At 44.2% G+C, this 27,859-nt stretch overlaps 1 protein-coding gene across 4 annotated transcripts; it reads right to left on the bottom strand.

The window, feature by feature from the left end:
- On the bottom strand, positions 1 to 27,751 carry tfeb (transcription factor EB). 4 transcript variants are annotated; one of them, XM_084543908.1, is made up of 11 exons: positions 26,745 to 27,751; positions 12,962 to 13,066; positions 12,381 to 12,566; positions 10,046 to 10,144; positions 9,744 to 9,932; positions 8,918 to 9,007; positions 5,409 to 5,526; positions 5,167 to 5,217; positions 4,560 to 4,635; positions 4,304 to 4,451; positions 1 to 4,215 (listed from the first exon to the last, which is right to left on the bottom strand). In XM_084543908.1, exons 2-11 carry the CDS (start codon positions 12,989 to 12,991, stop codon positions 3,643 to 3,645), a joined length of 1,560 nt encoding a protein of 519 aa, XP_084400034.1. In that variant the 5' UTR covers positions 12,992 to 13,066; positions 26,745 to 27,751; the 3' UTR covers positions 1 to 3,642. The 4 variants fall into 4 exon arrangements, with proteins under 4 accessions (XP_084400034.1, XP_084400032.1, XP_084400033.1 ...); XM_084543906.1 differs by having other exon boundaries at positions 5,167 to 5,223; XM_084543907.1 differs by lacking the exon at positions 26,745 to 27,751 and adding an exon at positions 25,522 to 25,534 and having other exon boundaries at positions 5,167 to 5,223.
- Between the last annotated feature and the right edge of the window lie 108 nt (positions 27,752 to 27,859).

A 27,859-nucleotide genomic window follows, 5' to 3' on the forward strand; every position in this document is an offset into this window, starting at 1 on the left:
TGTTTTGTAATTTTCAACAAAGTGGTATGCAACTGACATGTAGGATGTGGTGGTTCGAGATGTCCAGCAGTCCGTTGTTACACATACAGCAGTGGCTTTTTTGGCCCTTTCTAGGAGTGAAGCACATTCTCTGTCATATAGGCCTGGGATGATTTTTTGGGTTGTCCTGCTTGGAAGTGCATACATTGGATTGAGAGCATGAGTATAGTCTTTTGCAAAAACTGGCTCATAGAGGTCTGGCTAGGTGATGTACTGGATGATGCTGCAGCAACACTTACAGTGGACATACTGGCCCCTTCATTAGCAAGTTCCATTGCTTGTCTTTTCTCCTCTAATGGCACTGAAGGATGGACAATTTGCATGTGTCTCTGTGCAAGTTGTTTGTGGAGCCTGCTCGGTATGAAATTTTAACTTTACACAGTCTACACTCTGCCTTGTACCATCGAGCACATTTTCCTTACACTTTTTAGCGCATGTAGTTTCTGTCTACCTGCCTCCTGCTTGTGTGCTACTGTGCTACTGTGCTCCCTGTGGACACACGGACGCTACCATACATCTTGACCAATCACGTTCGGCTTTAACAGAAAAAAAAAAAGACAAGAAAAAAAAATAATCAGCTTCCAATCGGCTCCCAACTACGGGAGCTGGCTCATTCACTTCTAAGAGCCGGCTCGTTTGCGACCGAGGCATCGCTAATGTGAGGCCAAGGACCCCCAAACTGATGGAGAGATGGAGCGGGGACCCCCTACTTATGTATACGTGTATTGAAAGACATTTAAATTTGTCGAAAAAATTGTGGTCTAATCAACCAAAACTTCGCGACCCCCCTGCAGTACCTCCGCAGACCCCCTAGGGGTCGCAGACCCCCTGTTGAAGACCTCTGGTCTATGGTTAGTGAACTGGCAAGTGAGTGTATACTGAACTATGATTTTCATGAGCAGATGAATCTCTGGACTAACCCTCAACCCGACCATGCAATTTCATTGTACAGTGTTGTATAATGACAAATAAAGAACTTTACCTTCACCCATTCATCACTCTGCAAGTGGAGCGAGCTACAACAGACAAGATGTTTGTCCAAAAATGGAAAAAGAGTGAGTGCATAATGTGGAAAACTGTTGTGAGTAATGCAAACACGCATACGCACGCACACATCAAGTCATATCAGCTTAAAAAAACAAAACACTACGAGCCAGAGAATGGATTCTGGTAAAACATTTTATATCTGCAGTAAATTCAGAACCACTTTTCCCTGTGTGGTTTGCCTTGCAGAGCGCCCTCTAGTGGAAGAATAGAAGAGGCCTGACAAGCTCTTTGGAGTGTTGGCTGGATGACAGTACAACAACAGTCAAACTGTGGCTGACAGGGGAAAAAAGGCACAACTCTGGACGATGACACAAGCAGAGTCAGCGGTACATATATGGGACAATCACAAATCCCTGGCTCAGAGTTTATGTGAAGTCAGAAGTCTTCCAGTCTCCATAGAAACCAAAGTCAGGGAAGACAGAGGCAGGTGGGGAAGAGAAAAAAAAACAAAAAATGCTGACTTACTTCAGTCTGACCAGAACCACTGGTAAACCTTACATTCATCAAATGAGTAATTAGGGTTCAGTCAAATCACCTTTCATCTACGTCTGGCTAGAAATTTGCATATAAACATGGCATCACAATCACAAACATAATCTCATCTCTCTAAAATCAGACGAGATCTGGACGTTCAGAAAAAAAATGGTTCCCCACTCCTTCTCCAGTGAAACGTCGGCGGCTTAAGCGCCTTTACAGTGTACTTCTGGAGAAAATGGCTCTGAGAAGAAGAAAGGGTTGTTTTGGAATAAAAATTGAAATAGAACTAAAACAACAAATACAAATAAAATACATTTAAGTGGCTTAGTGGCATAAAACATCTGAAATAAATCTTATTCCATAATTCTTCCATGTACAAAGTCAAAACAATAATATAGTTTCCAGTGCTTTGGGAGATAAAATAAACAACAAACTATATAATAAAGAACACTTCTTCTTTTAATCAAAAAAAAATAATAATTATCGGTTCTGATCATAAGCTATATCAAATCAAAGCTAAGCCCCAGGTCTACCAGAGCAGAGATACAGCACACGTCCACCACGACCTGCTCCTGACGTAAAGCATTACCTTTAGGTGGCGGTTTGACCTGAGCTCTACCTCTGCAGCTGGCAGCTTCGCTCGACTCACGAGGGAAGAGGCCGAAGCTGTTAACGCGCTGATCTGAAAACAGCCTCCGGGCGTCCCGCACTTTACGTACATGTGTGTGAGCGCCATAACGTGTGTGTGTGTGTGTGTGTGTGTGTGTGGTCACGCGTGAAGAGCGTGTTTTAATGCGCGCCTGTTTGTGAGTGTGAAAGCATGCAAGTGGTGCAGTAATGCTGTGTGAAGACTATACAACCGCTGCTGTCTGCTAGAAAAAAAAAACCCACAAATCTTTTCTTTTTTTTTTTCACCTGGACCTCCAGTACCAACCCCACAAAGACACTTAGTAGAGAAAAAAATGATGATTTTTCTCCTGGACTAACAATGGTATAGTTGAAGCACGCTGTAAAGCATTTACAGGCATAATTGAACGTGATATTAAGTCTAAGCCCATGACCTCCAACCTATAAAAATGTGCCTTTAAAGAGCAGCGGCTGCAAAAATCAAAAGGCACACGGGAAAGGGGTTACAGGCCCTGACACAGCTCAGGTTAAAACTGATCCTGTGTATTCTGCTACAGTACCTGAGTAGTTTGACACCTCACAGAATTTGGATAGCACGCTGATTTCTGAAGACCATAAAAACGCTGCTTTTTCTTCCTATACTCTTGTTACAGCGTCTCCGAGTGGAGGTCGTGACAGTGTCAAGTGTTAAAAGGCGTAGAAGCGGAGTGACGGCTGTGAGTGGGTGTGCACGTGTTTGTGAGGAGGCGGTTATTTCAGCGGGAAGTGGAGTAAATGAAAAGCCCCCTAGTATTCTATTTGTTCAGAGCTTTTACAGTGTTTCCTAAAGATGTGGACACTTCACGCGGAACTGTGAAAGAACTGTGGAATAACGAGAGCGAGACGCAGGTCGATGTGACTGGACTGCATCCCCTCGGGATAAATTATGCATGCAGAGCCGTAAAGCTATTTCCATTTTATACACTATCATTCATTCAATCATTTATGGTTACTAAAAGAGGTTGGTGCGAGGGGCAAATAACTCGTCCTCTATCGCGTGAGACAATGCGCCCGGCTGTCCTTGCATCTGATAACGTCAATCTAATTAACTGCTGGTTTCGTCGCTTGTTCAATTACGATTCAGGGCCACCTTTATGGAAACGGGGCCGAGAGAGCTGCACAGCTCCCCGAACCTGGCGGGCAGTGTTGGTTCACACCTTGCTCAGTCTGTTGAGTTTCAAGCTTCTCCGTTTCACTCGCGTGCCGTTCCATTTGTGTCCGCGTGTGCAAATGTTTGCACTTTTACAGCATTGATCATCTGTGTGAGCGATGCGTGCCTTCTTCTGCTCATTAAGGGGAGATAATTGAACGAGTGTCTCTGTGTTAAAACTGTACGGTGTGTTGATTCCTTTCAGTGTATGTGCTGTTTGTATTTTTATTTCAACCTTTCTGAAACCTCGCGTGTACACGTGTCTACAGTATGTCTCCATCCTCTATGCTGAAGCTGGATCTGCGGCTGGAGTCGACGGAGGCCTCGGGGGACATTGCAGAGAGCAGCGGGTCTCCGCCCATGGGGGACAAAGGCTCGTCCATCATCAGGAAGCTCAAATCACCTCTCCTCCCCTGAACATCCAGTCCACCCAGGTCACCCAGCCCCGACATGCCGTCGGAGAATCCGGGTATTCCATCGCACAAGTCCAGCGACTGGGCAAAGTCAAAGGGCTGGGAGCTGCCCACAGCTGGGTACTGGATGGGCGGCTGGGGCTGGAGGTGTTGTGGGAGTTGTGGCAGCTGCCTAAGTTGATGCTGGGCATGGCCCTGAGGGTGGAGGTGGGCCTGGGGGAGGAAGTGGTGCTGCTGAGCTTGTGGGTGAGCCTGGTTATGGGGTAGGTGCTGGGGCTGGTGGTGGCCTTGTACCTGGGGGTGAGAGAGGTTATCCTCTGGGCCGGTCTCTTGTTTTATATAAGAGCCCATCATGTCAGTTTGGTTCATGGCAGAGGGGGAGGTACTGGGCAGGCCATGCAGACGAGCCTGCATCTCCAACTCCTGTGGAAGGTTGGAGGACAGCAACGTCGTGAGCGTTATTTCTTTTACCAAGTCCTTGCACATGTGTTTGTAAGTGTAATTGTCTTACTTGGATGCGGAGCATTAGCTGTTTGTTGGCCATCTCCATCCGTTTAAAGCTGTTCTCCACCTCTCTGGTCCTCTGTACATCCTTCTGCATGCGTTTGATGTACTCCACAGACGCCCGCAGTATAGTTCCTTTGTTCCAGCGCACGTCACTATGCACACAGTAGAGTACATACAGGCGACGTCCGTACATAAGTAACTGGCAGTAAATGGTTTAATTTTATTAACATCAGTGACACAGTGAAGTAAAATAAACTCACAGGTCATTGGTTTTGGGGATCATGGTGCCAAGCTCTTTGATACGGTCGTTAATGTTGAATCTCCTCCTCCTCTCAACTATTGCAGAGGGAAGAACAGACACATGGGTGAGGACACAGAGGACATCACACGATGAAGACGATGGCAATGTGAAGAGTAATCAAAGGCCAGGGAAAGGGAACAAAAAGAGAGTAAGAAAAAGTGACCCAGCAAGGTTGAAAGTCTAGCTGATGGTTGGGATCATGGTGCACACAGTGGAAGCACACATCAGCGCTTATTGGAAATATACAATAAAGGGCAAAAAGGGACAAACATTTGGGCACACACTCACAGTCACACACTCACACACAGTCACAGGCAATTACACTTAAGTGCCAGGACAGCAGAAAAGACCAGGTTAACCATCCACCCACTAGTTGCACCATGTCAGCTAAATCAGCACAAGGCTGTATAAAACAGTTTTTGCAAGCAACACATTATGGCGTGTGTGTGTGTGTGTGTGAGAGTGTGTGTGTGTGTGTGTGTGTGTGTGTGTTGCATGAAACTGTTGCTAAAGGCAAGAGGTGAGAATGTTTTTGGCGAAAGAGCAAGTTGGCAGAAAAGACTCACTGAGATTGTGGTTGTCTTTCTTCTGTCTCTCCTTGGCCAGCGCACGGGCTTCTGCGTCTTTGCCAAAACAAAAAGTGATTAACTAACGGCTGAGGAAGCGCCGTGCATTGGGAGCTAGAGTCTGTCAGCATCGTCGACAAATGTCACACGAATGCGTTTACACAACGGAGGCACACAGTTTAGACTCAGTTACGTAGCTATCACAAATTTGCTGCTCGTGTTAAATGCTTCGACTTTCGCACCTGACAGTTCTCGCTTGATGGTGAGGTTGGCAGGGCAGGAGTTGCTGGTCATGGCAATGGCTGGCCCCTTCATCCCAGGACCCGAATACACGTCCAGGTGGCTGCTTGATAGAGGGAGCTGGATTGGTGGATGGGTGCAGGGGTACAGAAAACAAGTGCACACATTTAGAAAAGCAACAGTATACACAAAAAAACTGCAGCTGTAATACAAGGTAATGCAGAGAGTAGCCGAGCATTGATGTGTTCCTTTCTGCAACTACTATTTAATCTGAGACCACAAGAAAATATTTTGAATATTTAGACAGTGGAAGCTTCCCCTCCCCGCATTCGTCCCAGAACATGAAATATGACTTGTAATGTAATAACAACATGAGATGCATGAACTCCGACTTAAAAATCGATAATCCAAAAGTAAAGACGTGTCAAATGCCGGTGTCAGGTCAGGCTGGTGCAGGTTACTTATATACAACACATTTACAACTTCATACACTGTGGTAAGTGTCTCTTATACAGTCAGTTTCAGTGTTTACTGCGCTGTAAAGAGCAGATAGTGGGAGATAATGCAAAAATATCACACCTGAGAACAGCCTGCCAGGCACACAGCAATGATTGACTATCACGCTATCCGTCTTATCTCTCTTTACGGCTCCTCTCCTTTGTCTTAGCCAGCTACTGTACTTAAACTTGCCCAGTGGTCTCCGCAAACTCTTGCACTTTAGACGTTGCAAAACACAGGCTATTTAGGGCTCCTAAAACGAAGTGATTTCCTCTTAATTGTACAGCTTATTGGGTGCGATGGAATTTTTATGCCTCGTAAGCAACTGTGCCACGCTCCCGGAAGCAAGGGCAAGCACGACACTGCCACCGCTAATGAGGCCTGAAAGATAACGAACTCAAAGGAGAAGGGTGTCTTAATCTTCTGGCTACCGTGCGAGCTGTGATATCAAACACATGCACGCACACCGATGCACACCGACACCTCCGCGGCTTCGTTTTCTGCATGTTACCTGTACACTCCCAGGAGATCTAAAGAACACATGAAGTATATATTGTTGAGAGCAAAAAGGAAATTATATTGTAATGGTTTAAACTTCTTCTTCTTCCCGTATTGATGCACTTTGTTGCAGCTATAGCTGCACGTTAAGCTGTTGAAGTGTGGAAATGGTGTCCTTGACTGAGCAGTTGACAATCCCCTCAAATACTATTATTCGTAGGAAAATCAATCTGAAACAAATCTCTGCATCTTGATAAGTGACAAAACCCAAATAAAGACTAATAAAATGTCTCAATCTGAAGATTCTTGCAGATGATAGAAAACTCACATGGACAACAGTCTGACTGTGAAACTCACCTCCATACTTGACTCCAGCAAGAGTCCATTTAATTCAATTTAGCAATCAAGCATGACTGGGATTCTTTCACACACCCACACACACACACACACACACACACACACTTAAGAGTCAAACTGTTCACTTGTGCCTGGTATTCGGTGGTGTTCCCGGCTTTTACTAAACTTTGGGATTCCTAGAATTCCATAGAGTTTGCTGCTTTAATCCCCATCAGGATTAGCAGGTGAGTTTCACTCGCCGTTCTGACAGTCGGGAATAAAGCTGGAATTTTTTTGCAGCGCTATTAACACACTGGTTCTGCTCTCTCTCGGCCAGTTTGTCGTGCGAGTTTCCCCCAAACTGCTCGGGCTAAGGTGGATCGGTAATGTAATCAGTCGGCGTGAAGCAAATACATGTGTGTGGGAACGCAAAAGAGTGATTAAACCAATCAGCCACACAGAGCAGTATCAGGTAAAGCTACAGGAGGCTTTATCTGGGTTTTCTTCCTTAACACAGCAACTATTTGCACTCCAGTTACACGGTGAACCCCAACATGAAGACAAGTATGAGCTCAAATGTGCCACAATCTCAGCTCTAGTCCTGCAGAAATAGACATCACATGCAAAAAAAGAAAAAAAAAGCAGAAAAAGGAAAACACCCCCACCCCACTGCTCTGTGTCTCGTCTGATAATCAGGGACTTGAGGCTGGGAGTTAGAGCTGCTGCTGCTGCATCCGTCTAAACTGTGGCAGCTCAAATCACTACTATGCCGTCTAAGAAAAGCTAAAACAAACAACTGCTCCGACTTTAAAGCAAAACTCACATTAACGTCTTAGAACCGCAAGCACTTCATTGTCTTACCAGTTGAATTTGTTCTCCTTCAATCACTTCCACAATGGCATATGTCTTACTCATCTCCTTCATCCTCTACTCCTTCCCATACAAGGGTGGGCCGCTCTCTTCTTCTCTCTCGGGCACAAGCAGCACATGCAGCTCTCTCTGGCAATGCCGCCCCTGTCCTGAGAGAATGACCCCGGCGCCGCCGCTCCTGTCTTTCTTCTACCTCTGCTCTCCACCAAACAAGAGTGAACTTTCCCCTAACTGGACTTTCAGCCTGTTTTCCCCTTGCACAAATTGCCCTCATCCCCCTTTCCCTCCTCCCTCCTTTTCCTCCCCCTCTCCTTCTCCACCTCCCTCTCGCCAAATGTCTTGTAAACAAGTTGAACTCTAACTGCTGGTAGTTTAATTGTTAATTTTCCGAGTTTGTTCCCTCAAATACAAAGCGTTGTACAGTCCTCAACATGTCTGCCCTGCGGTTCCTAACTACTTCCAGCACGGTTTAGGGACGGAATGTTTAAGGGTTTAAGCCAATTACATACGCCGCTTTTGTGTGCGTACGAGTAAGAGTTTGTGTTTGTGTTTGCAAACTACACAGACTCATAACCTCCCGTGGGCACGTGCAGGAACACGATAAAGAATTTGGAGTAAAATTATTATCTAAAATTATAATGGCTGCTTTCAAACAATAGCAGAACTAAGAGCGCCACGAACACCGTCACAATACCTCATAGCAGCATCCAGGACTAAGAGCATTAACAATAAATGCACGTACAGAGAGAAAGATGATATAGATGCAGGAATAGTGATGAAGGAAACTACTGAAAAGTCTGGAATATCCAAACTCAAGAGTCCTTTAGGTCAGACTGGGCCCAAAATAAAACCTGCAGCACACAAGGCTTTCAGAGACTTGACATGTTTTTTGAGATGATGTGTTCCAGGTCAATTTTTTTATTTTTATGAGACACAAAAAATATATATACTTCCCCAAACAGGCGCTATAATATGACCTATTTTTTAAGAATCTTTTGTTTTTTGTTTTTGGCAAGTTACCATGCCAACAGGAAAATCACCAAATGATAAATAAATAAAAAAATAAAAATAAAAAAATCGCAGATTATGAAATTTGCTGCAAAACACACAGTCACGGTGGGTTCAGTCTGTGACACTGCTTCCATCTTTAACCCCTCTGCTCAATGAGAAGAAAATCCTCTATAAAAGCTCTGGTAACAATTTAACCTAAAACATGTAACTGAAAGAGACGTTAACTGGATGCAAAGTGCATCACTCGTAGAAAAGACAAAGAAGACAATGAATGATTCCTTGACTCATCACTACTTACTGTGTTTGGCATCTGGACTGGATCGATGTACGCGTGAATATCATCATAACTGGACTGCATGCTGATGATATTGTCAATTACCTCTTCCATCTAAAAAAAACAAAAGAAAATGAAAGTGTTACTTGTGTGACACATCGTGACTTTTAAACTGGGGAAGCACAACATTTGAATATATCACAGTGGGAACAACCGTTGCAGATTTTCCTAAATTACCAGAAACTTGATGTCATTTAGGAATCCAGGTAAACTCCCCCCCCCCCGCAGGTGCATGCCTCACTCAAGATTAATCTTTAAAAAAAAGACTTCTGTCTCTCAGAGGATAAGTGGTAGGATTACTGCTTCTCGAGAGCCGCAGGGAGAAGAGAGGTCGTGAGCCGAAAGAAGAGAGTCGGTCAAAGTCTTCTAGGTTCAAAGGCTGTTACGTTCGGCTGCTTCCCTATCACTTGTTAAGCTGTAATTACTGGTGCAAGGCCATTATGTGGCATTTAAACTGCACTGATTGCCAGTTGCTGTTATTGTCGGTTAGTCAACACATTCGTCCGCACGCCTACTGTATGCACAAAACATTAACGCCAGCGAATTTACAAACTCTGCTCCATCCTGCCAGAGACCAATTAAATCATTATGATGCTTTCATAAAACGTTAAGATAACGTCCCTTCAAGGGTAATATTCAACCCCCATAATTTTATATAGGGCTGTAATTAAGTCATATTTCAGAGATATTTGTTCAATGTGGCTCCTGTAAATCGTGGACTTGGAATTAATGTTTATGGGTTTATGTTTGCGCTGCCGTCTGCCCACGCTCACAGGCATCTCTACCTCACCTCATTCTCGTGGCTGGAGCCAATGTTGAGCATGGCCATGGGGCTGTTGGGGGCACTGTTGCCAGACATGAGCTGCTCGGTGCGCATGTGTGGGGAGTGGAGAGGCGGGGGCGCAGATGATGAGCCCCCTGTAGGTACCATGTTCGCGGGAGGAGAGGGAGGCACCAGGCCCGCTACGGCTTGGACCGTCTAGGGAAACACAGAGAAAGAGGGTGGTGATGGTGCATAAATGTGAGTCAGTAGTATATGGACATAATGAAAACAGCCATTTACACTTGGAGTTGGTCTAATGTGAGACTGACCTGTTTGGTGGCATAGGTGGTTGACAGGTATTCTTTCACTTGTTGCCTGCGAGACTGGCGGATGTGGTAGTCTGTAGGATTTTCAAGGTGAGTCTCTACCTGTATTACAAGTAGACAGCACAAGGATGTTATTATATTATATATTATTCATATTCACTGCATTATGCATTTTCTTCCCCCATTTTTTTTCTTTAGACCATTTGACTCAAAAAACACGTTAAGTATGACCATACATTTTTTTTTTAATCTCTAAATCCAACTATCGACTGTGAAAAACAGTGACATCGATTTCAACGCTAGATTTTATTTTAGGTGATGGATGCACTTGCATTAGCTTAAAGGGGAACTACTGTTTTTTTTACAACTTGGACCTTATTTCTGGCACAAAATACGACCGTTTACTCACCCATATAACTTTTGTGTAATTTGTAGTCAGTCGGGAGATAATTAGATCTGTGTATATCCATATAGTGGGAGTGACTGGGGCACCGAAACGCAGCCTCTAAGTTACGTATTATCTGCCGCGAAACTCGTTCATTTCACCAATATTTTGTTATCGTACACTAGTGCTATTCCCTGTTGAGTCCGGAGTTACCTGTTATTATCATCCGGGGTGTGTAGATTGACCTACAGACCCCGGATGATGTCTTCTGACCTGAACGATGTCATCTCTGAGCGCCACGCGTACCTGCGACGGTCGGCTTGTTTACCTGTAATTTGCTACTGCAATGGTTCGGCCACAACCTCAGAATCAGAAAAATATTCAGCCATGTTGCAAAAAACTAGCCGACCATTGCGGGTGCGTTATTTAGAGGCTGCATTTCGGTGCCCCAGTCACTCCTACTACATGGATATACGCAGATCTAATTATCTCCCAAAGGACTACAAATTACACAAAAGTTATATGGGTGAGTAAACGATCGTATTTTATGAGAGAAATAAGATCCAGGTTGTAAAAAACAGTAGTTCTCCTTTAAGGATGTGCTTCAGACTCCTTCAACTTAGTTATGGCACGAGGACGTAGTAGCATTAAGTCAGTAGTAATGCCTACAGGAGTAAAACCTCGCCAAATTCTCTCGTGTGGCTACACAGAGCAGTGGGCTGGCCTCATTCCTTCACATCAAAGACTAAAGCTCAGCAGATAGCAGGCATCAGCCCCATTACCACAGAAAAAGATTCAACCCCAGACAGCCCTCAGTTCTACAACCAGCGGGATTAGATTAAATGAACCAAAAGCATTTCCGTAAATACGTGTTTCTTTGTGGTATTTTCTATATGTGCATGCCATATGCGAATATGAGTTACATGAGCCTGGAGAACACAACATACAGAGATAACTGTTCGACCTGATCTGGCCCTGATCCAAAGGAGCAAGCGGCAGGAGGAATGACAGGCCCGGTGGGTAACCCTAACCCTGACAGACAGACTGCTCATCTTATCTACAGCAGGAAAGACAATGACGACTCCAAACGGAGAGATTTCACTAACACCATCCCACTCACCCGCATACACAGCTACGTATACGGACACAGTGTAATCTGTCAATGCAGCAAATTGCCCCAGACAATAAAAAGTACATACACATTATATAGATTTACAGTTCAAACCATCCCAAAGCACCACACATGGAGTGTTGCACAAACCCACATACACACCATTAGAGATAAGGACACGCACAGGCATCTTTGGAATCGGGCAAAATGTCACTTCAGCTTTATCTGTCCCTGCCTGACTCAGACAATCTACATCTCCCCTGTCCGCCCTATCACAAGACATGTCAAACTTCTCTTATCTCCCGCTTCTTGTCTCTGCACCCGCTTGCTGCTCCACTGCATTTTTCTCTATTTGCCTTTTTTCTGTGTGGCAGCGCAGCCGAGTTAGAGGCCACTACGCCCTGTGGAGTCCTGACTGCCTCTACTGCACCTTCCTGTCCCGGTCGCCTTACAGCAACATGTGACCCGGATTAATGGTCATGACCATTTATCCCCATTGGTGGGGCATGTTTGATGCTTTGTCTTTGTGGTGGACAGACAAAGGGACGGGGATTTTGTGTTCACTGAACGGATCAAACCAAAGGTCCCTGTCAGTCTTGTCTGCCCAAAAACTGCACCTATCAACAAGTCTTCCATTCACACACCAACCTTGTACTGCAATTTCATTAAATTACATTATACCAACAGAAAACTGTACTATAGTTTCAACTATTAAACAATCATTTGGTGGTTTATTAAGCACCTGTTGATTTTCTTACAGTGTAGAATAAATTGAGTTTCTTGAGCAGCAGTCAATATCTGACTGATCAATAATGAAAATCATTGGCTGTGGCCCCACTGACCTTAAGAACCTCCACGGGGACCTGCATGCTCTGGTAATGCTGTGGGGTACTAATGGCGGGGCTGGGTGCAGGTGGCCCAGCCATGCGATGCTGCATGTATTGCAGGGACGCATTGTGCTGCTGCTGCAGTTGCTGCTGTTGCTGCCGCTCGCGCTGCTCCTCCTGCTGCAGCTGGTCTCGCATCAGCTGGACACACACACACACACGGTATATTAAAGGCATGCTCGTTAAAGTGATCTGAAATAACTCTGGAAGTGTGAAGTTACTTTTGGCTTTTTCTCTGGCCTTCTGCTTGTTAGCGGAGCGCAACAGGTGACAAACAAATCTATTAAACCACCCTGTAAGAAAGCTATGTAACACACTGAATACACACACGGGCCAAATAGCCAGATTTATGAGTCTAAAAACTAGTTGCTGAATATAGATGCTCTTCAAATAAATTGCACGCCCAAATTAAACTGACTTAAATACATTTCTTTTCCATTTCGACTGTATTAAACCACAAACATAGCCCATGCCCATAGGCAATGGAAGTCTTGCATGTACATTTTAATGAATGTTGAATGGTGGTTGTGTCGTACCTGCATCCGCATGCCAATGCGCGTGGCCATTGCTGGGGGGCGAGGGGGCAGGGGAGGGCGACCCGCCGTTAATGCACCACAGTCCAGCCCGAGAGGTAGAGGAAACTGTGGGAGGAGATAACAGGAAACAGGCATCAGTAGTTACTTGGATGCTAGAAGAGTATTCAACACGCAGTGTAAACACCCACTAATCTCCGACGAGAAGCCCGGTTTGAAGTGTATTTGTTAATGAGCGCACTGGTAGCAAGATGGGGGTGTGAAATGCTCTGATACACATTTTAAAATATGTTTACAGAGCTGTAAACTGCGGTTAGGCACGCCTAATGTTACAACCGTGTGAGCCTCATGCGTGTTTGTTTAACAGTGACAGTTTGAGTTAAAGATAACCAGCACAAAAAAGAGTTCATGTAAGTTACGACGCTACGGCGTGAATGTGGACATGAACATGGCAAGCTCGTAAACAGAAACATGCAGCACATGACCAGCTACTGCAAGAAACGAAAGGATGTCCAGTAAAGTTTATCTAAATCAGTGTGTCACTTAGCAGCCACTTCCCCAAGATGTTGCTGCTCAAGAACAATCACAATGTTTTCTTTTTATACCTTTTAAATATGCAGATGCACCCAGTGTTCCCAGTTAATCAGAGGCACCGAGTCTTATTTAACATCATTAAACAAGTTGTTCAAACCCTTGTCTTATAGAGTTCACCGCTACATGACTGACTGTCGGGAGACTCAAGCAATTGCCTCTATAATAAACAGTATCAGGCTGCTTCAGTGCATAAAATGTCTTTAAATCAACAAAAAACTACCTGTCTCTCACATAATTGTTTTACTGCCAAGTACTAAGTAATCATCTGATCACTTCACTTATTTGACTGTCATGTCTGCTGTTACCGTCAACACAGGGCCGTAATAATGTGTTGCCCCCAGTTCGTGGTAAAATGAAGATAACTTCCTCTATGATGTTGTGGTCATGTGGCAGTCATGTGGCCTTGTTGTTTTTGGGTGGTCATGTGAAAGATGAGGGGAACACCCACCACCCCTTTACAACATCTGCTCCTCTGCGCTCACACACGCAACAACAAACATGCAGTGGGGAGTCCCTGCGACGATAAGTTCCCCTTCTGCAATGACTTGTGTTCATCCACTGAATGACTCGGCTGGTCTGGGGCCGAAGGTGCGATGAAAGCGGGGCCGGGTCTCTGCTCTAATCAATGTGTGTGATTATGGTGATGTGTGGCATCGGTCTAAATCCGATTCCTCCACTCTCTCATCAGAAACACTGTCTGTACATGGTCATAAAGAGAGAAAGACACAGAGAGAAAAGACAGAGAGGAAGAGAAAAGCTCATTGTGCGTGAGGTACAATAAGAAGGGCAGCTCCTATTGAGGAGGACTGAAGCCGCCTGTTGTCCAAAGTGTACATTTCAGCACCCGAGGGGGCACACACTGCCCGCTTTGTGCCCATTAGCTGGCCCACATGAAAAACACACACCCATGCAGAGATACACATTGACACACATACACAACACAAACTTGTAGCAGACTCTGAGACGGGCTAACTTCACACATGCAGCTACAAACTGGCTGAAATACTCCTCACGTCTACTGATACCGCTGGGACAACTTGAAATGACTAGAGCTCCCTTGTAGAAGTAGTAGTAGTAGTAACTATCAAGGTGCTTACTTACGTAGCCAAGCAAACAAGCGTGCGCACACACACATGCACACAGAAGTGGAATGTAGCACTGTGTATTTATAGGGTCTGACAAATAGGGCGATTACATCTTAAAACTCAATTGGCAAGGTGCTGCAGAAGTGGCAGCCAGAGAAGGGCACGTACTCTGTGCTTAGAGGGTCTAAGGTAAGAAAACGAATCTACAAATAAAGGAAAAATTCAAACCCAAGAATACATTATTGGCCACTGGAACTGGAACTATAGAGTAACAAATAGAGTCAGGTTTCCAAACTACTCTGGCCTAGAGATACATACAGCCACGAGTCCATAACACAGAATTAACACTGAGACAGGAATGTTTTTTTTTTTAAACATTAAACATTTCTATTGTCTTTTTTTGTAAAGAAACACAGATTTGTGGCATTTATAAAGGCTCTAAGATGCAGAATTGATGTCTTATTGAAGGGTTTTTAGGCTTTTTTAATGAAACTGCTGCTGCTGGTGGCGGTGGTGAATGCAGAAGCTGCAATGTTTACATTTCACTGGACGACTTTCTAACACACATAGCGTATGCATCACACTTACTCCAACTATGACTAAGCTGTGATACATTACATATATATAGATATATATTTGTCTTGTAATGCATACACACACAGACTAGATATCACTTCCTGATATCATATGGTGACACACTGCTACCAGGCAGCATGATCTCCCACTCGGGCCTTCCCATTGCACTGACATCCACTGGGGGCATTTGTGACGCAGTATGAGCACACAGCAGCCATTGTGCGTCCGACGCTGTAATGTCGCAGCCCCCTTCACTTCAAACGCTGACAGCCAGTAGGAGGACACAGAGCGGAGGAAGCCCGGGTCAGAGGCCAACTCTGGATTGTCCCACATATTAGTCACAAACATAGGCGCCAACACTAAGCGTATAACGCACAAAGCAACGCACGTAATATATTGAAGCGGCTGCGTGATGACAGCCTCCCTTCCGTGCAAAGTGCAACACATTCATCGACACACACAGAAGTACACACACGTGGCGGGTAGCGCGAGGCCACGGCACCTGTGCTCGGAGACGCGGTGTTAATTTATGTGGAGCATATTTTTAGAAGTGGCTGTGCGATGCCAAGGGAGGCCTTTTTGGCATCCAGCAGCGGCCGAGTATATGCGGGATGTGTGCATGCACGCATACACTCAGGTGCCCTCTAGCAAAAGCGGACGCACGCGTTCGCAAGCGTGTGGCCGAAGCCGCGCAACGGCAACACCGAAAGGGAATTTACAGGCACACGTTAAAGTGTGGAACCTTTGTGAATGAGTTCAGGACAGCGGGTGTGAGCAGGGGGTGGGAGGAATCTCTCCAAGGTCACACAAGTGTCTGAACGTGGCTTGACAACACGGAGCGATTTCAATCTGGCCAGCGAAAGCACGAGCTGTTCAACCCCACCCGTGGCAAGCTCATTTGTGTTTTGATAAATCACGTTGTAGCCTTCGTATGACTTCTGAAAACGACGCTTTGGCTTCGGTGACGCGTTCAAATTAATTGCCAATTTGACATTTAACAAGCCTTTCCGTCCCTGCTCAGGAACACGTCAACACACACGAACACACACCCCTCTCTGCATTAAGCTACAGTATCTGTCTGCCCGCTCTAATGACTAAAATAAACCGCTGCTCTCTGTTCTCCTTTTCAGGAACACCCTGTTCCACTGAGCCGTGGTGCGTCTTTTTTCTTTTTTCTTTTTTTTTTGTTTATGTGTGTGTGTGTGTATTCACATACATCTGCATGTGGGGAGGTGGGTGTGAGATAGAGAAGGGGTGAAGTGTGCATGTGAATTTACTGATCTACAGTGTTTGACACCTTCAGAGAAGACTCTTACAAACAACATGCAACCAGACCTACAGTATCAATATAAACTAAAACCCCAAGCGGTGAGTGAGGATGGTACAACTAGAGAGACAAAGCTGGGTTTGGAAGTTAACAGGATCCTTACACCTGACGCTCTGGTCACACACTTAATAGACATGCAGACAGACAGATCATTTTGTTGGGTCAATTGCTGCCTTTGATATATATACATATATATAAAAAAACAAAACCTCCCTGTTAGCACCTCACATTTATATTAAGCACAACAGATACCACGTATTATGTTACAGCATACAACGTTTGTGCATGCACACCAGAGAGGACGAGGGATCCTAGTAAAAAACGATTCCTTATCTTGTTTGTAAGTCATTCGAGCAGTGAGTGCTTGCAGCGTTTAGGGAAGCTCCACACTCACGCACAAAAAAAAAAATGCACACAGACGGGAGTACACAGACACGTGTGCAAAGTTACCTGTTCAAGAGGAAGAAAGAGTTCACAGAGAGGTTAAACGCTCGGCTTCTACTGCTGACTACATGTCTGGATGCTGGAGAGAGGCGATGACCGGGGGAAGCCATGGGGCAAAGAGAGAGAGAGAAAGAGATGAAGGAAGCCATGAAAGTGTGAAAGGAGAAAGAAAATGCAAAAAAAAAAAAGCAGCAAAAACAAATGACAGATGGAAAAAATAGGTAAAAATTAAATATAGGACTTTTGGTAGCTGTGAATAAATAAAAAAAAAAAAAAAGCAGCAGAGGAGGAAGTGGAGTATTCAAGAGGGGGGAGCTGCAGGTGTGCAACACACACTGAAGAACACAGAAAAGGAGAATTTCCACGGCGGAAGCAAGTGAATCAATGGACCATGTTAGATCTGAGTATAAATACATGTGGCGAGAAGATATTAGATATTCTAAAAAAGTGTCCCTTTTTTGTGTAGTGAAATTGTCGCAGCTCTTTTGGAGCTAATTCTCGGCCACGTTGGTGTCAGATGAGTAGAAGTTTAAGGACCTTCACCAGGAAGTATAGAAAGACAATAATAATAATAATATCAAAACACTGCCCTCTATTTTAACATGGTTAATGATGCGAGTGTCAGCGGCCTTAAGTTTATTAACTCGAGGTAGACTGATTGTGTATTTTACAAGCCGAAAGTGCTCACTGACAGGAATGACAAGAGTTTCTGCTAAGTAACCAACTTTCAGAAGGTCATCTTAATGAATCACCATAACCCGTCAACGCTGTGTGTGAATCACTGTGCTTGTCACCTTCTAAACTGTCTATTTATAGTCGATCAACAAAGCCCCCTTTCCAGAACGATCCGTCGACTCGCTCCCCGGTTCCCTCAGCTCACCCCGCTCCACCGGCCGTAAAGAAAACGGGAGGACAGCCAAAGATTATCAACTCTAACACACTTTCAGAGATACCAATCAAAGTGCAACACAAAGAGACGCAGGAAGGACAATAGACCAGCATCATCAATAAGAACCACAGCGAATCACTTCCCCATCAGTTTTCACAACTCCCAGTCTTGTAAGTGATGAAGCAACTTCCTCTGCAGGCAACCCGGGGAAAAAACTAAACCTGCTCGTCACACCACAATTTCTAGAAGTGAGCAGTGCGAAATAAAATCTCTGCTTGTAACGTCTTGGGATATTGACATAGAAAAAGAAAAAACTCTTCACTGTCACAAACGAAATGTGCTGTACTTTCACTCATCCATGATATGCATGTTGTCAGCCTCTGGTAGCGTAGGTGTACTACTATCAATTTAACTAACAGCACCAACATTACGAGAGTTTTTTAAGGATTGGGAAACTGTAGTCCTCTTTACTGGCTCCCCTCCAGACACTGCCACACATTTGAACACTCTGACAGTCCGCTTTCACAAACAACAATCAATTTATTGCTCAACAATGCAGCGATGCCTCCAGATTCTATTTCTGTGTTTTAAAGGTCAGTATGTAACAAGGGGTTTACTACCAACACAAATTCCCCCGCTTCTTCTGCTATTCAAGTTCAAAAAATTACCGCTCGTCACAGAGAAAACAATAATTTCTGACTGAACAGATGCAGCTCTGAAGCACTGATACTGATGCGTATAGTATAGTAAGGAGTACAATATGTATAAAGTTAACATTCTTACCAGCAATTCTCTAACTATCCCAAAGACAGCATAGTGTATCCAGGTGAAATCTGCTCCTCCACGTGTTAATACAAACACACACCAGCTCACAGAGACAGTCAGTTGTTTCCAGGCCGAGCCAACTTGTGCGTGTATATGCTGGTTCACTGCTTGCGTCGGCACTCCTTCTCCCTCCCCGGCTTACAGTAGGCAGTCACTATTAGTCAACTTCCTCCCCCCTCCAACTACCAGCTCAGCTTCCTAGCCGTCCTCCTCTTCCCACCGCTCTCCTCCTCCTCCTCTTCCCCTAAATTAGCCGTAAAGCTGTCGCCAACAACAAGGAGAGCCCTGTGTCTGGCAATCTTTTCCCTCTCTCTCTCTCTCTCTCTCTCTCTCCCCGTCTGTCTTTCTCTTACTCTCTGATGTGGAACTCCTCCTTCGGTCCGGCCTCCCTTTTTTTAAAAGCAGTGCAGAGGATTTGCATACAGTAACACCTACACGTATGCGTGCAGAAAACACATGAGGAACCTAGAGGCAATTCCTTATTTTGTCACTGTGGCTTTATGTATTTCTGAACCCGAGGCAATGAATCAGCATATCTGCTATCATAATAAAGAAAAAGGGGGTTCCTTCTATAGCGATAAATTGCTGGAGTTTCCATCATTTTACTGAAAAGTCAAGTCAGGTTACTGCATTATTAGGTGATTACTAACAGGTGTAGGAGGTACGTCCATGGACCCGTCCACAGAACACTGACCTAAAAAATAACGCAAGATTACCTAAATTAATTCACTCCACGGTATTAAAAACTGGTCTAAAAATAAGGAGGGAGTTTATTATATGCAAAATCTCCAAAGAAAAGTTTTTAATTAAGTGAAAGAGACAACAAGAGTCAACTCATTACACCAAAATGAGAAATGACAGGCAGCACATGACAGTTTGCATTTGTCACACAAATGTCCACGTAAAGGTGCAGAGGCAGAGCCGCTCTGACGGACTCCCTACGCGTGATGTGTTTTTGGGGCAAGAGAACTGCAATTAATACCCCCCCTCTACCCCTGCCGTTTGTACCTCTTCATCCACACTCTCCCTCGTGTCCATTGTCCCAATCACAACAGAGGAGAACACTGCACAGCATCGTTCGGCACAACCCAGCTGACAAGAATCCCTTGTTTGTACACAAAGCATGCAGCAGTGGGCCAGCTCCGGTTCTCATGGTGCCCACAGTGTATTTACTGGGCTATTTCGGTCCGGGGGCAGGACCCCTCAAAGACCTATGCTCATTGGGTGGCGGAAGCTGCGTTCCTGTGCGGCCTAGCCAATCGTAACTCATACAAGTGGGAGTGGAAATCACTGCCCAAGACAGTCTCTGACAATGGCCTATCGGGGAGGCCAGACCCAAATATACATCTGAACACGCACGTACAAACGCAACAATCAAAATACTCACCATCGTTGGGTTCATTCCCTCAGTCACCATGGTTGCCAAGGTGTTTCAAACAAATACTATGTATATATGCTATTATTGTAGGTATATTGGTGTTAATGACCTGTGTTGGTACGTCTGAGTAAAGTCTGACCCCGCTGACAATGCCAGACAAGTTCTAATATTTGATCTGTGTTATTTGTATTGTATATGTGTAGTATACTCTGTACCGGAAGTTGCATTACGTTGTTGATGACTGAAATATTCAAACCATGTTTTAACACATCGTTATCCTTTTCATCAGCATGACATGTTTGGTATTTTTGGTATCTCTGGTAATCAAGTAGCTAGTTTAAACAATCCCTGGTGACGGGTTTAAAGGACAATCCAGAGGGCGCGGCAGAGAGTTAAAACTCCAGCATCCACTTTTTTTCTTAAGACTTATTTTCTTTTCAAGTGATATATGGTTCTGAGAAAAACAAAGCAAAACCTGAAGCACTTCCTCATACATGAGTTGACCTCAAGTTGCGTGCGTGAGTATGGAGCTTGCTTTCGTGCCTTAAAGACTCATATCACATGCTCCAACCCCCCACGTCTTTGTTCAAATATGGAATATGTGAATAATATCTATGAAATGAAATACATTTTTGCATGATGACATGTCAATGGACCGAAAACTACATCACAGTTTGCAGGTAGCTTTGTCAGAATGTTCCAGTGGAAATGCATTAAGGCGCCAGCACCCTATTTCTATCTGACGCATATAAATGATCTGCTATTTATACTCAGTAAACAACAGCGGATTCAATGTCAATGTGTGTGTGTAATACAGAGAGAGAGGAGAGACAGAGAGTAGTGCAGTAACCAACCAAGCAACATTTTTTGTTTTTGCACGGACCAGAGCCTCTATGTATGGGGCAGATGGAATGGAAGGCATCTGGGAGATGAGTTGAAAGATAAGGCGCCTACAAATAATTTCCCTTTGGCTGTCACACACCAAAACCTGATCCTTTACATAACTTTCCACTCCCTCTAACTCTCTTTCCCCTACTTTTACCTTTACTTCAGACCGTGAGAGGAAGAGAGAAAAGGGGTAATGTAAAACGTCTGAAAACGCAAGTGGCCTGTGCACGTTTGTCAAATGAGCATCTATTTCTTGACCTCTGCCCAAATAATAAAAAAATAAGGGGGTCATTTTTGATTAAACGGTGCAGACAAAGGAACGCTCCGTCTCTCACGCGGCTGCATAAAGTATATCACTGTATCGCGGTACTGTATATCAGATGATTCTGCCATAGACTATGAGCAATCTTAACAAAGAGGAGGAAGAGATTACCAGATTATCAGAAACCTGAGCAGAGTACAGAGCAGCTACTAATATAACTGTGATTTTCATCGCTTGTACTCCCCGCAGGTAAGAGCGGGAGCGTCCGTTCAGTTCTTGATCATTTCCATTATGAGTATTTCACTCCTCATAAAAGGCAGCTCGATACCGATCGAGGGCAACGTATTAGCAAACAAGCACAGCGTTAATTCCACTTGAGTAAGTACGTAACAACGTAAAGGAAGCTGATTTTATTCAGGCTCATAAGGCTACCTGGTAACTTAGATTGGGCTGCTACAGAGGGACCCACAAAAGCTTCCTGTTCTTAGTCATCTAGCAGAAACGGTGAAAGTGAAACACCTATGTAGAGTAATACTAAACAAGAAAAGGGAAAAGGTAGTGACAGAATATTGGATTCTTTCACGAGGTAAGTTCAAAAAGTTTTCCTTTTAAGGTTTTGTTTAGGTTTTTTTTAAACAGCAATTTGTGAACTGAAAGGGATCGTGTGGTGCAGTAAAAAAACACAAAAGGAGGGATGTTCAGACAGATGGCTTTAAGGGCTGGGTTCGGTGTCAATAGTGGAGGCAGACTGAATGGTTCAACTCTAGCAACTCCAAGCAGCTTCAGGTTACGTGATATATACATCGATAAGGAAAATATGTTTTGATGTAAGACATTAGAGACGTGCAAACGGTCTGATCTATTATCACATCACAGAGGAAATCAAATCCTTGTATCTGATTCTGAACTGAAAGGCTACAAGCTAAGGGGGGTTTGTACAACCTTAATCTAAAAGGTCCACTCCAAGGAGCTTAATACCAGCCTCATATTGAAGACAATCATTAGGTTTTGGCATCCCTTATCAAATGTAAGTCTAATATGAACAAATCTGGCACATTCATGTCATGATTCACGTGATTTCACAAGCTGCTTTTTTTCCCCACGTGAGGCCCTGAAATCACAATTTAATTGTTTTTTTTTAAGATAATAAGAAAAAATAAAACTTTTTGTTTCTATTGCCATTTGTCTCAAGCCATTATCACTGGAAAGAATACATGGTAAAAAAAAAACCTGTTCGAAGTGCCTAAGGGGCATAGTATTAAGGGAGCGGTCTTCAGAGAACATATGAAGGTTTCTAGCAAGTAAGACAGGGACTTGCAATAAACTTTAACAGCATTAACAGCTGGTGGCTAAAATAGGAAGATTCCTTTTCACAGGTTAAATATAGGCAGACAAAACATCTAGCTCACATCTTTGGTGCTCTATTGAGCCTTGAAGTCTATTTTTTTTTTATTTTACAAGTGTTTCCTGGAAGAATTGAAACTACAGGTGAGACGACTTCATGAATTCTACTTGAGGGCAACAGTTTTTAGGGCAAATTTTAGGAAAATATCACAATTTAATGTGGCAGTGCAGCAAAAACAAGTCAGGAGATCATTCAGTAGGTTAGACAACATCAACAGCAACAGCTTTAAAAAAAGAGAGATAAAAATATGGCAGTGAAAGAGGTACGCTTTCAGAGAGCCACGTTCACCAGCTACAACTGATCCCTGCAGTTCATACTTATCCAGCCAACTGTCCAAACACACACAGCTGGGCAGCTGCAGCGTTTGCTTCACAGATGCAGCTGAAGCGCCATTCTTACTCAGAAAATAGAGACTGGGAAGAACTGTCACTACTGTCAGCCAGTCAAAAGAGGATGTGAAATAGTGGAATGGAGATAAGATGAGGAAGTGGAGTCACACATTCAGCACATGAACTAAACTGTCCCACCCACACTCACCTCTGATAGATCATGGGTCATGTTGTCATACAGCACATGCCAGGCTGTCATCTCCGTGGTTTTCGGGAAATCTCCAGGCTTCAGAGCCCAATTGATATTGAAGCTTGGTCTGGTGTTTGGTCTTTTTTTTTTTTTTCTCCTTTTTTTTCTTTTAAGGGAAATCCAACAGACCACCAAGACAGTTCCTCTTACAGCCTTATCCTGGTCCAGACACAAAGCAGTGAGAGAACTGTCCAGGTCACAGGAGATCTGTCCATATGGCAAATGGATGAAGCCGTGTTGACACACGATGATGCTCTTTCACACTAGAGTACATCCATTGAACCAGGCCGGTGTGCTTGTGTGTCTAACTGTGTGTGTGTCCGTGCCCCTGTGTGTGTGTGGCTGTCTGTCTCTGTTTACCTGAAGAAAATTAATCCCGTCGGCAACACTTTGGAGCGGACGTGAGGCCAGTGAGGCAGAAGACGTGACCCACACAGTTTTCCATACCCACAACCCAGTGTTTGCATTAATTTGTGCACGTGTGTGCAGTTTAAGTGGGTCACACGAAAATGCGGACAGACACAAACAAACACAAGCCAGGGAAAAGAAATACTGAAACCGGCAGTCCTTATAATCACGCTTTTAATTAAAACGGTAAGAGCAGGCACCTCTCCTGTTACATTTTCATACTCAGCTCAACTTTGTTTTCATCCACATGAAACCTGAGCCAGTTGCAGCTGTGCTTTTGGAGAAAGAGAAAGCGCAATCGGTCGTTCAGGCGTCTGTCCTGCTCTGCATACTGGCCGGTAACCTCTAACCTCACTGACAGTGACCTCACAGCTCGATGTGTTTACTGACACTGGCCCCTTCAAACCGCATGAACTCTGTAACCCCGCTGGTTTCTCTGTGTGCATCTGTCTCGTTCTCAGCTGTGAGTCTACACACACACACACACACACACATTTGTGTGTTTTGAAAGCAGAGCAGGAAAAGGACTAAACAGCTACACAGACAACTTTGTGCTTACACATACAGTATTTCCCCTTGCACTTTATTAGCATCATCGAAGAATACCGTGACTCTCTGTTATGCAGCATCATGCAGATACATCTCCACTGATTCCACTAATCTTCTATGAGCTCTTTGACAGGGTTTGAACTCAGAGGCATTCTTGTGAACATTATGTAAACACACCAGAAGGCACATGATAAAATTATAAGACAAAAATTCAATTAAACTGGCTTGCTGACATGTGGTTGCGCCAGTACCCCTGCACAGTAAATCTATCTTTTTGATTGGGTTACGCAACAGGAATGTTTTCATTCATGGATTCCTGGACTGAAGAGGCAGATCGGGAAAGTGGAAAAGGAGAGAATAGTCAAACTCAGTGGTAGAGAAGTTTCGAATTTTCAAATCTAAATACGAATTATTTCCTCAGACCTATAGCGGCACCCTGTCCCATTCAAGATACTCATCCGTGAAAGTCTGTGCGTCTCAGTGACAGTGAGCGATCCTCTAGTATCACATTTCTGTTTATAGTGAAACCCATATACATAAATTAATGTGTCACCAAGAAACATGAACTGTCAAGTGTGGTAAACTGACCTCAGCGATCTGGTGCAACTTCTGTGTGAAACTCAACTTACTGGAAGCGATTCAAAGCAAAGTGTGATTAAGAGAAACACTCCGTCTCCCTCTGTCTCCCAAACATATTTACCGCTGACATCTCCGCACATAATACACGTGACCTGTAATCGCAGCGTTTCCTCTAAAACCCATGAATCACACTTCGCGTCATTAATAATCACACAGTGAAGTTACACGGACACCTGAGCTCCAGTTGTCCTATTTCGGGTGACTCATTTCGTTAGCTGTCAACATAGCGTTTCATGCCTCGGCGTGATAACCGCTGAACCGGTGCTAATGCTAACGTCTAAATAACCTGACGCACCAGATGGTAGATTTGTCGCACAGAACCATGTGGAGAGTCGTTCTTGGAGACTGCTCGGATAAGGGTGAGCCCGCGCGAAAAAATACTTGGCAGGTGATTGGACGAGCCATCTGTTTAGGGGCGTGACTTTCCCGCTCCATGTGCAAACTGAGAAAGCTAGCAAGCATGCGTGTGCTGTAGCCGGCTGCGTAGCGAGCATGTTGGTAGACATATTGTTACGTTTTTGCCAGGAAAATTTGTGCATAAAAGGAATTCTTAGGATTATCAGACCTAAAAAAACAAAAAAAAAAAAACATGCACACAGCTGCCAGTGGTTCCTAGCAGGAAGCTGAGTGCTCAGCTGCTCAGCCGCAGTGATCTAAGGACACATGTAGGTCAGCCGATCGAATACCTGCGGAGGTAATAAAGTTAGAACTTAACTGGAGCAGGAGTTGAAAAGACAGAGTCTGTCCTGCTCCAGTCCTGCTTTTTGATTCTCAGAAACCTGAAAGTCTTCAGATGAGCATGGTAGTTTAGCATGGCAACAGTGATCAACCCTATCTATTGTGTGAATTTCTAGGCGAATCACTAAGAACATCAACCTTCGTTCAGACAGTCTGAGTACACGCTACCGTAAACCAAGTTAAAATATCTATTTCACTGTAAAAATACACCTGAATCCCAGGTACACCTTCGTATGCCGATGCTGGAATTGAATATTTTCATTGCTGGACGGCAACAAGCAGCAAATTGTCCTTTTTCACTCAACATGCACACACACTAATAATACACGCGCCCGAGATAAGGCCCACTGTGCAGAGAGGGGACAAAGAGGGCATGAATGATCAGTGGCGCCTTCATTATTTTGGTGTTGGCACCAGGCAGGGGTTTCAAGCAAAGAAGCAACAGCGTATTACAGTCCGCCGTTCAGTTTACAGTCACAGCTTATACATAGCAGCATGCCCCAAGGCTGAGGTGTTGTTACTGATACTGGCCTGGCTGCAGCTTATAAATGGCAAAGAGGGGGGCAGCTCTCTGCAGTCTTGTCGATGACAGTAAAAAAAGGGGAAGAGGTGCATTACGATCTAGCCAGCGTACAGGGGTCTTTGTCAAAAATGGCAGCAGAAAAGTTGTTGTTGTTGACACAGTGAGCCTCCCAATTAAAGTTACACTTCAATTTTGTAAAACTCAGTGTACGAATGTTTACAGGAAATGTGTTAATCTATTATTAAGTCTTTCTGTTCTGCTCAGACTCATAATAAACTTATTATGGGCAACAGATGCAATCTTAACAGACGTCCTCTACGATGCAGTGATTTGAGATTCTTGCAGTATTTTTTTTTTTTTTTTTTTTTTTTTACAAATAACAGTGGTTGTAAACATGCACAACAGTGGTGGCAACAGGGAAAGAAATATCACTTTTGCAGCAATTTAGGAAATATACAAAGCCAAGAGTGTGGCTGTAACTTCCTGAGGACATGTGGCAACTTTTAATGGATTTATTTTTCAACTAATACATTAAAAAGCCTTGCATGGAAACTAGAAATATATTAATATATTCGCGAATATAAACTTGTAAAAAATAAGCCGTGTGTGGTTCCTGCAGGGGTGGTGGTGTTTTAGCAGAGGCTACGTCTCAGCGGCAGTGTTGAAATGGAACTTACCCGCTCTGAAGGTCAGACAGAACGAAGTAAAGGAGTCAGGTTCAGGAAAAGTGCGTGTCCACTTCTGTTTGACACCAAAGCCGTCAGCAGCAACTATCGGAAGAAACGCGGCGCCCGAAAGGGGAAACTGAAAAGTTAAAGAGCTTTAAGTTTCTCCGTATTTCCTCACACTGACACGGCGCGTACAACCGCTTCCACTCCGGTGGGTAATTTGTTTTCGTTTTGACGGTCGAGAGATGTTGTCACAACTCAGAGCGTCTGCGGTCACCTGTGCCACCGCCAATGGCAAAGCGCGAGTGGGTTTATGGGAAATGGAGTTTCCTCGCGTCCGGAGGTATTTTGAGGCGATGACGTGATGCCATCTGACTGCGAATGGAGAAGTCCTCCAACTTTGGCTAAAATATTCCCCAGACCTACATGAAGGGAGCGCTTGCTCGTGATTAAGTTTGCAGATCAGAGTATTCATAATTCTCTTCCCTTTTAGAGAGACCTTCCTCAAACTTCTTTAGCCATCGGGTTCACATACTGGTCATCCATTTAGTTGTCAAATTCATGACTGCAGTGTCCTTATGCTCTTAATAGCCACTAATGCAGATGATCATGTGACTGTCGTCTCTTTCAATATATCTGCATTTTGTTTCAGCCAGCGAGCACGTTAAAGTCACAAAGGCATATATGTATATTAAGAGACATCAACGAGGTCATCCTGTGATTATTTGGAGCCAAGAAATCCAGAAACTATCCCTTATGTGAAGCATACACCGATCTGGCATAACATTATGACCACCTTCCTAATATCAGATACTTGATCAGTCTGGGATCTAGTGAATTTGGAATGTTTTATTGAGTTGTTCCTAAACTGTTTTGGTGTGTGTATCCTGCTGGGGACGGCTGCTGTGTCATTGGGGTGCCTGGTCTGGTCTAGGTGGGTGCTACATGTCTAAGTAACCAGGTCCAAAAATTTCCCAGCATAACATTGTATTGTCACAAGATAGTCAGTGTTATTTACTTCTCCCGTCAGTGGTTTTAATGTTGTGACTGAGTGGTGTTGGTGTCTCGTGTGTTCAAGTAAGGCAATACCCAGTATGACCATAGGAGGGAAGCAAAAATATATT

The sequence above is a fragment of the Chelon labrosus genome (genome assembly GCF_963514085.1).
Source record: "Chelon labrosus genome assembly, chromosome: 4".
Lineage (NCBI taxonomy): Eukaryota > Metazoa > Chordata > Actinopteri > Mugiliformes > Mugilidae > Chelon > Chelon labrosus.

Excerpts from the sequence above, each read along its gene's own strand:
- tfeb (XM_084543906.1), bottom strand. The coding sequence starts at position 12,991 with ATGGCCACGCGCATTGGCATGCGGATGCAG. Across the intron at positions 12,567-12,961 it reads GCATTGGCATGCGGATGCAG|CTGATGCGAGACCAGCTGCA; the intron begins GTACGACACAAC and ends GTGTGTGTCCAG. Across the intron at positions 9,933-10,045 it reads CCACCTATGCCACCAAACAG|ACGGTCCAAGCCGTAGCGGG; the intron begins GTCAGTCTCACA and ends GTGTTTCCCTAG.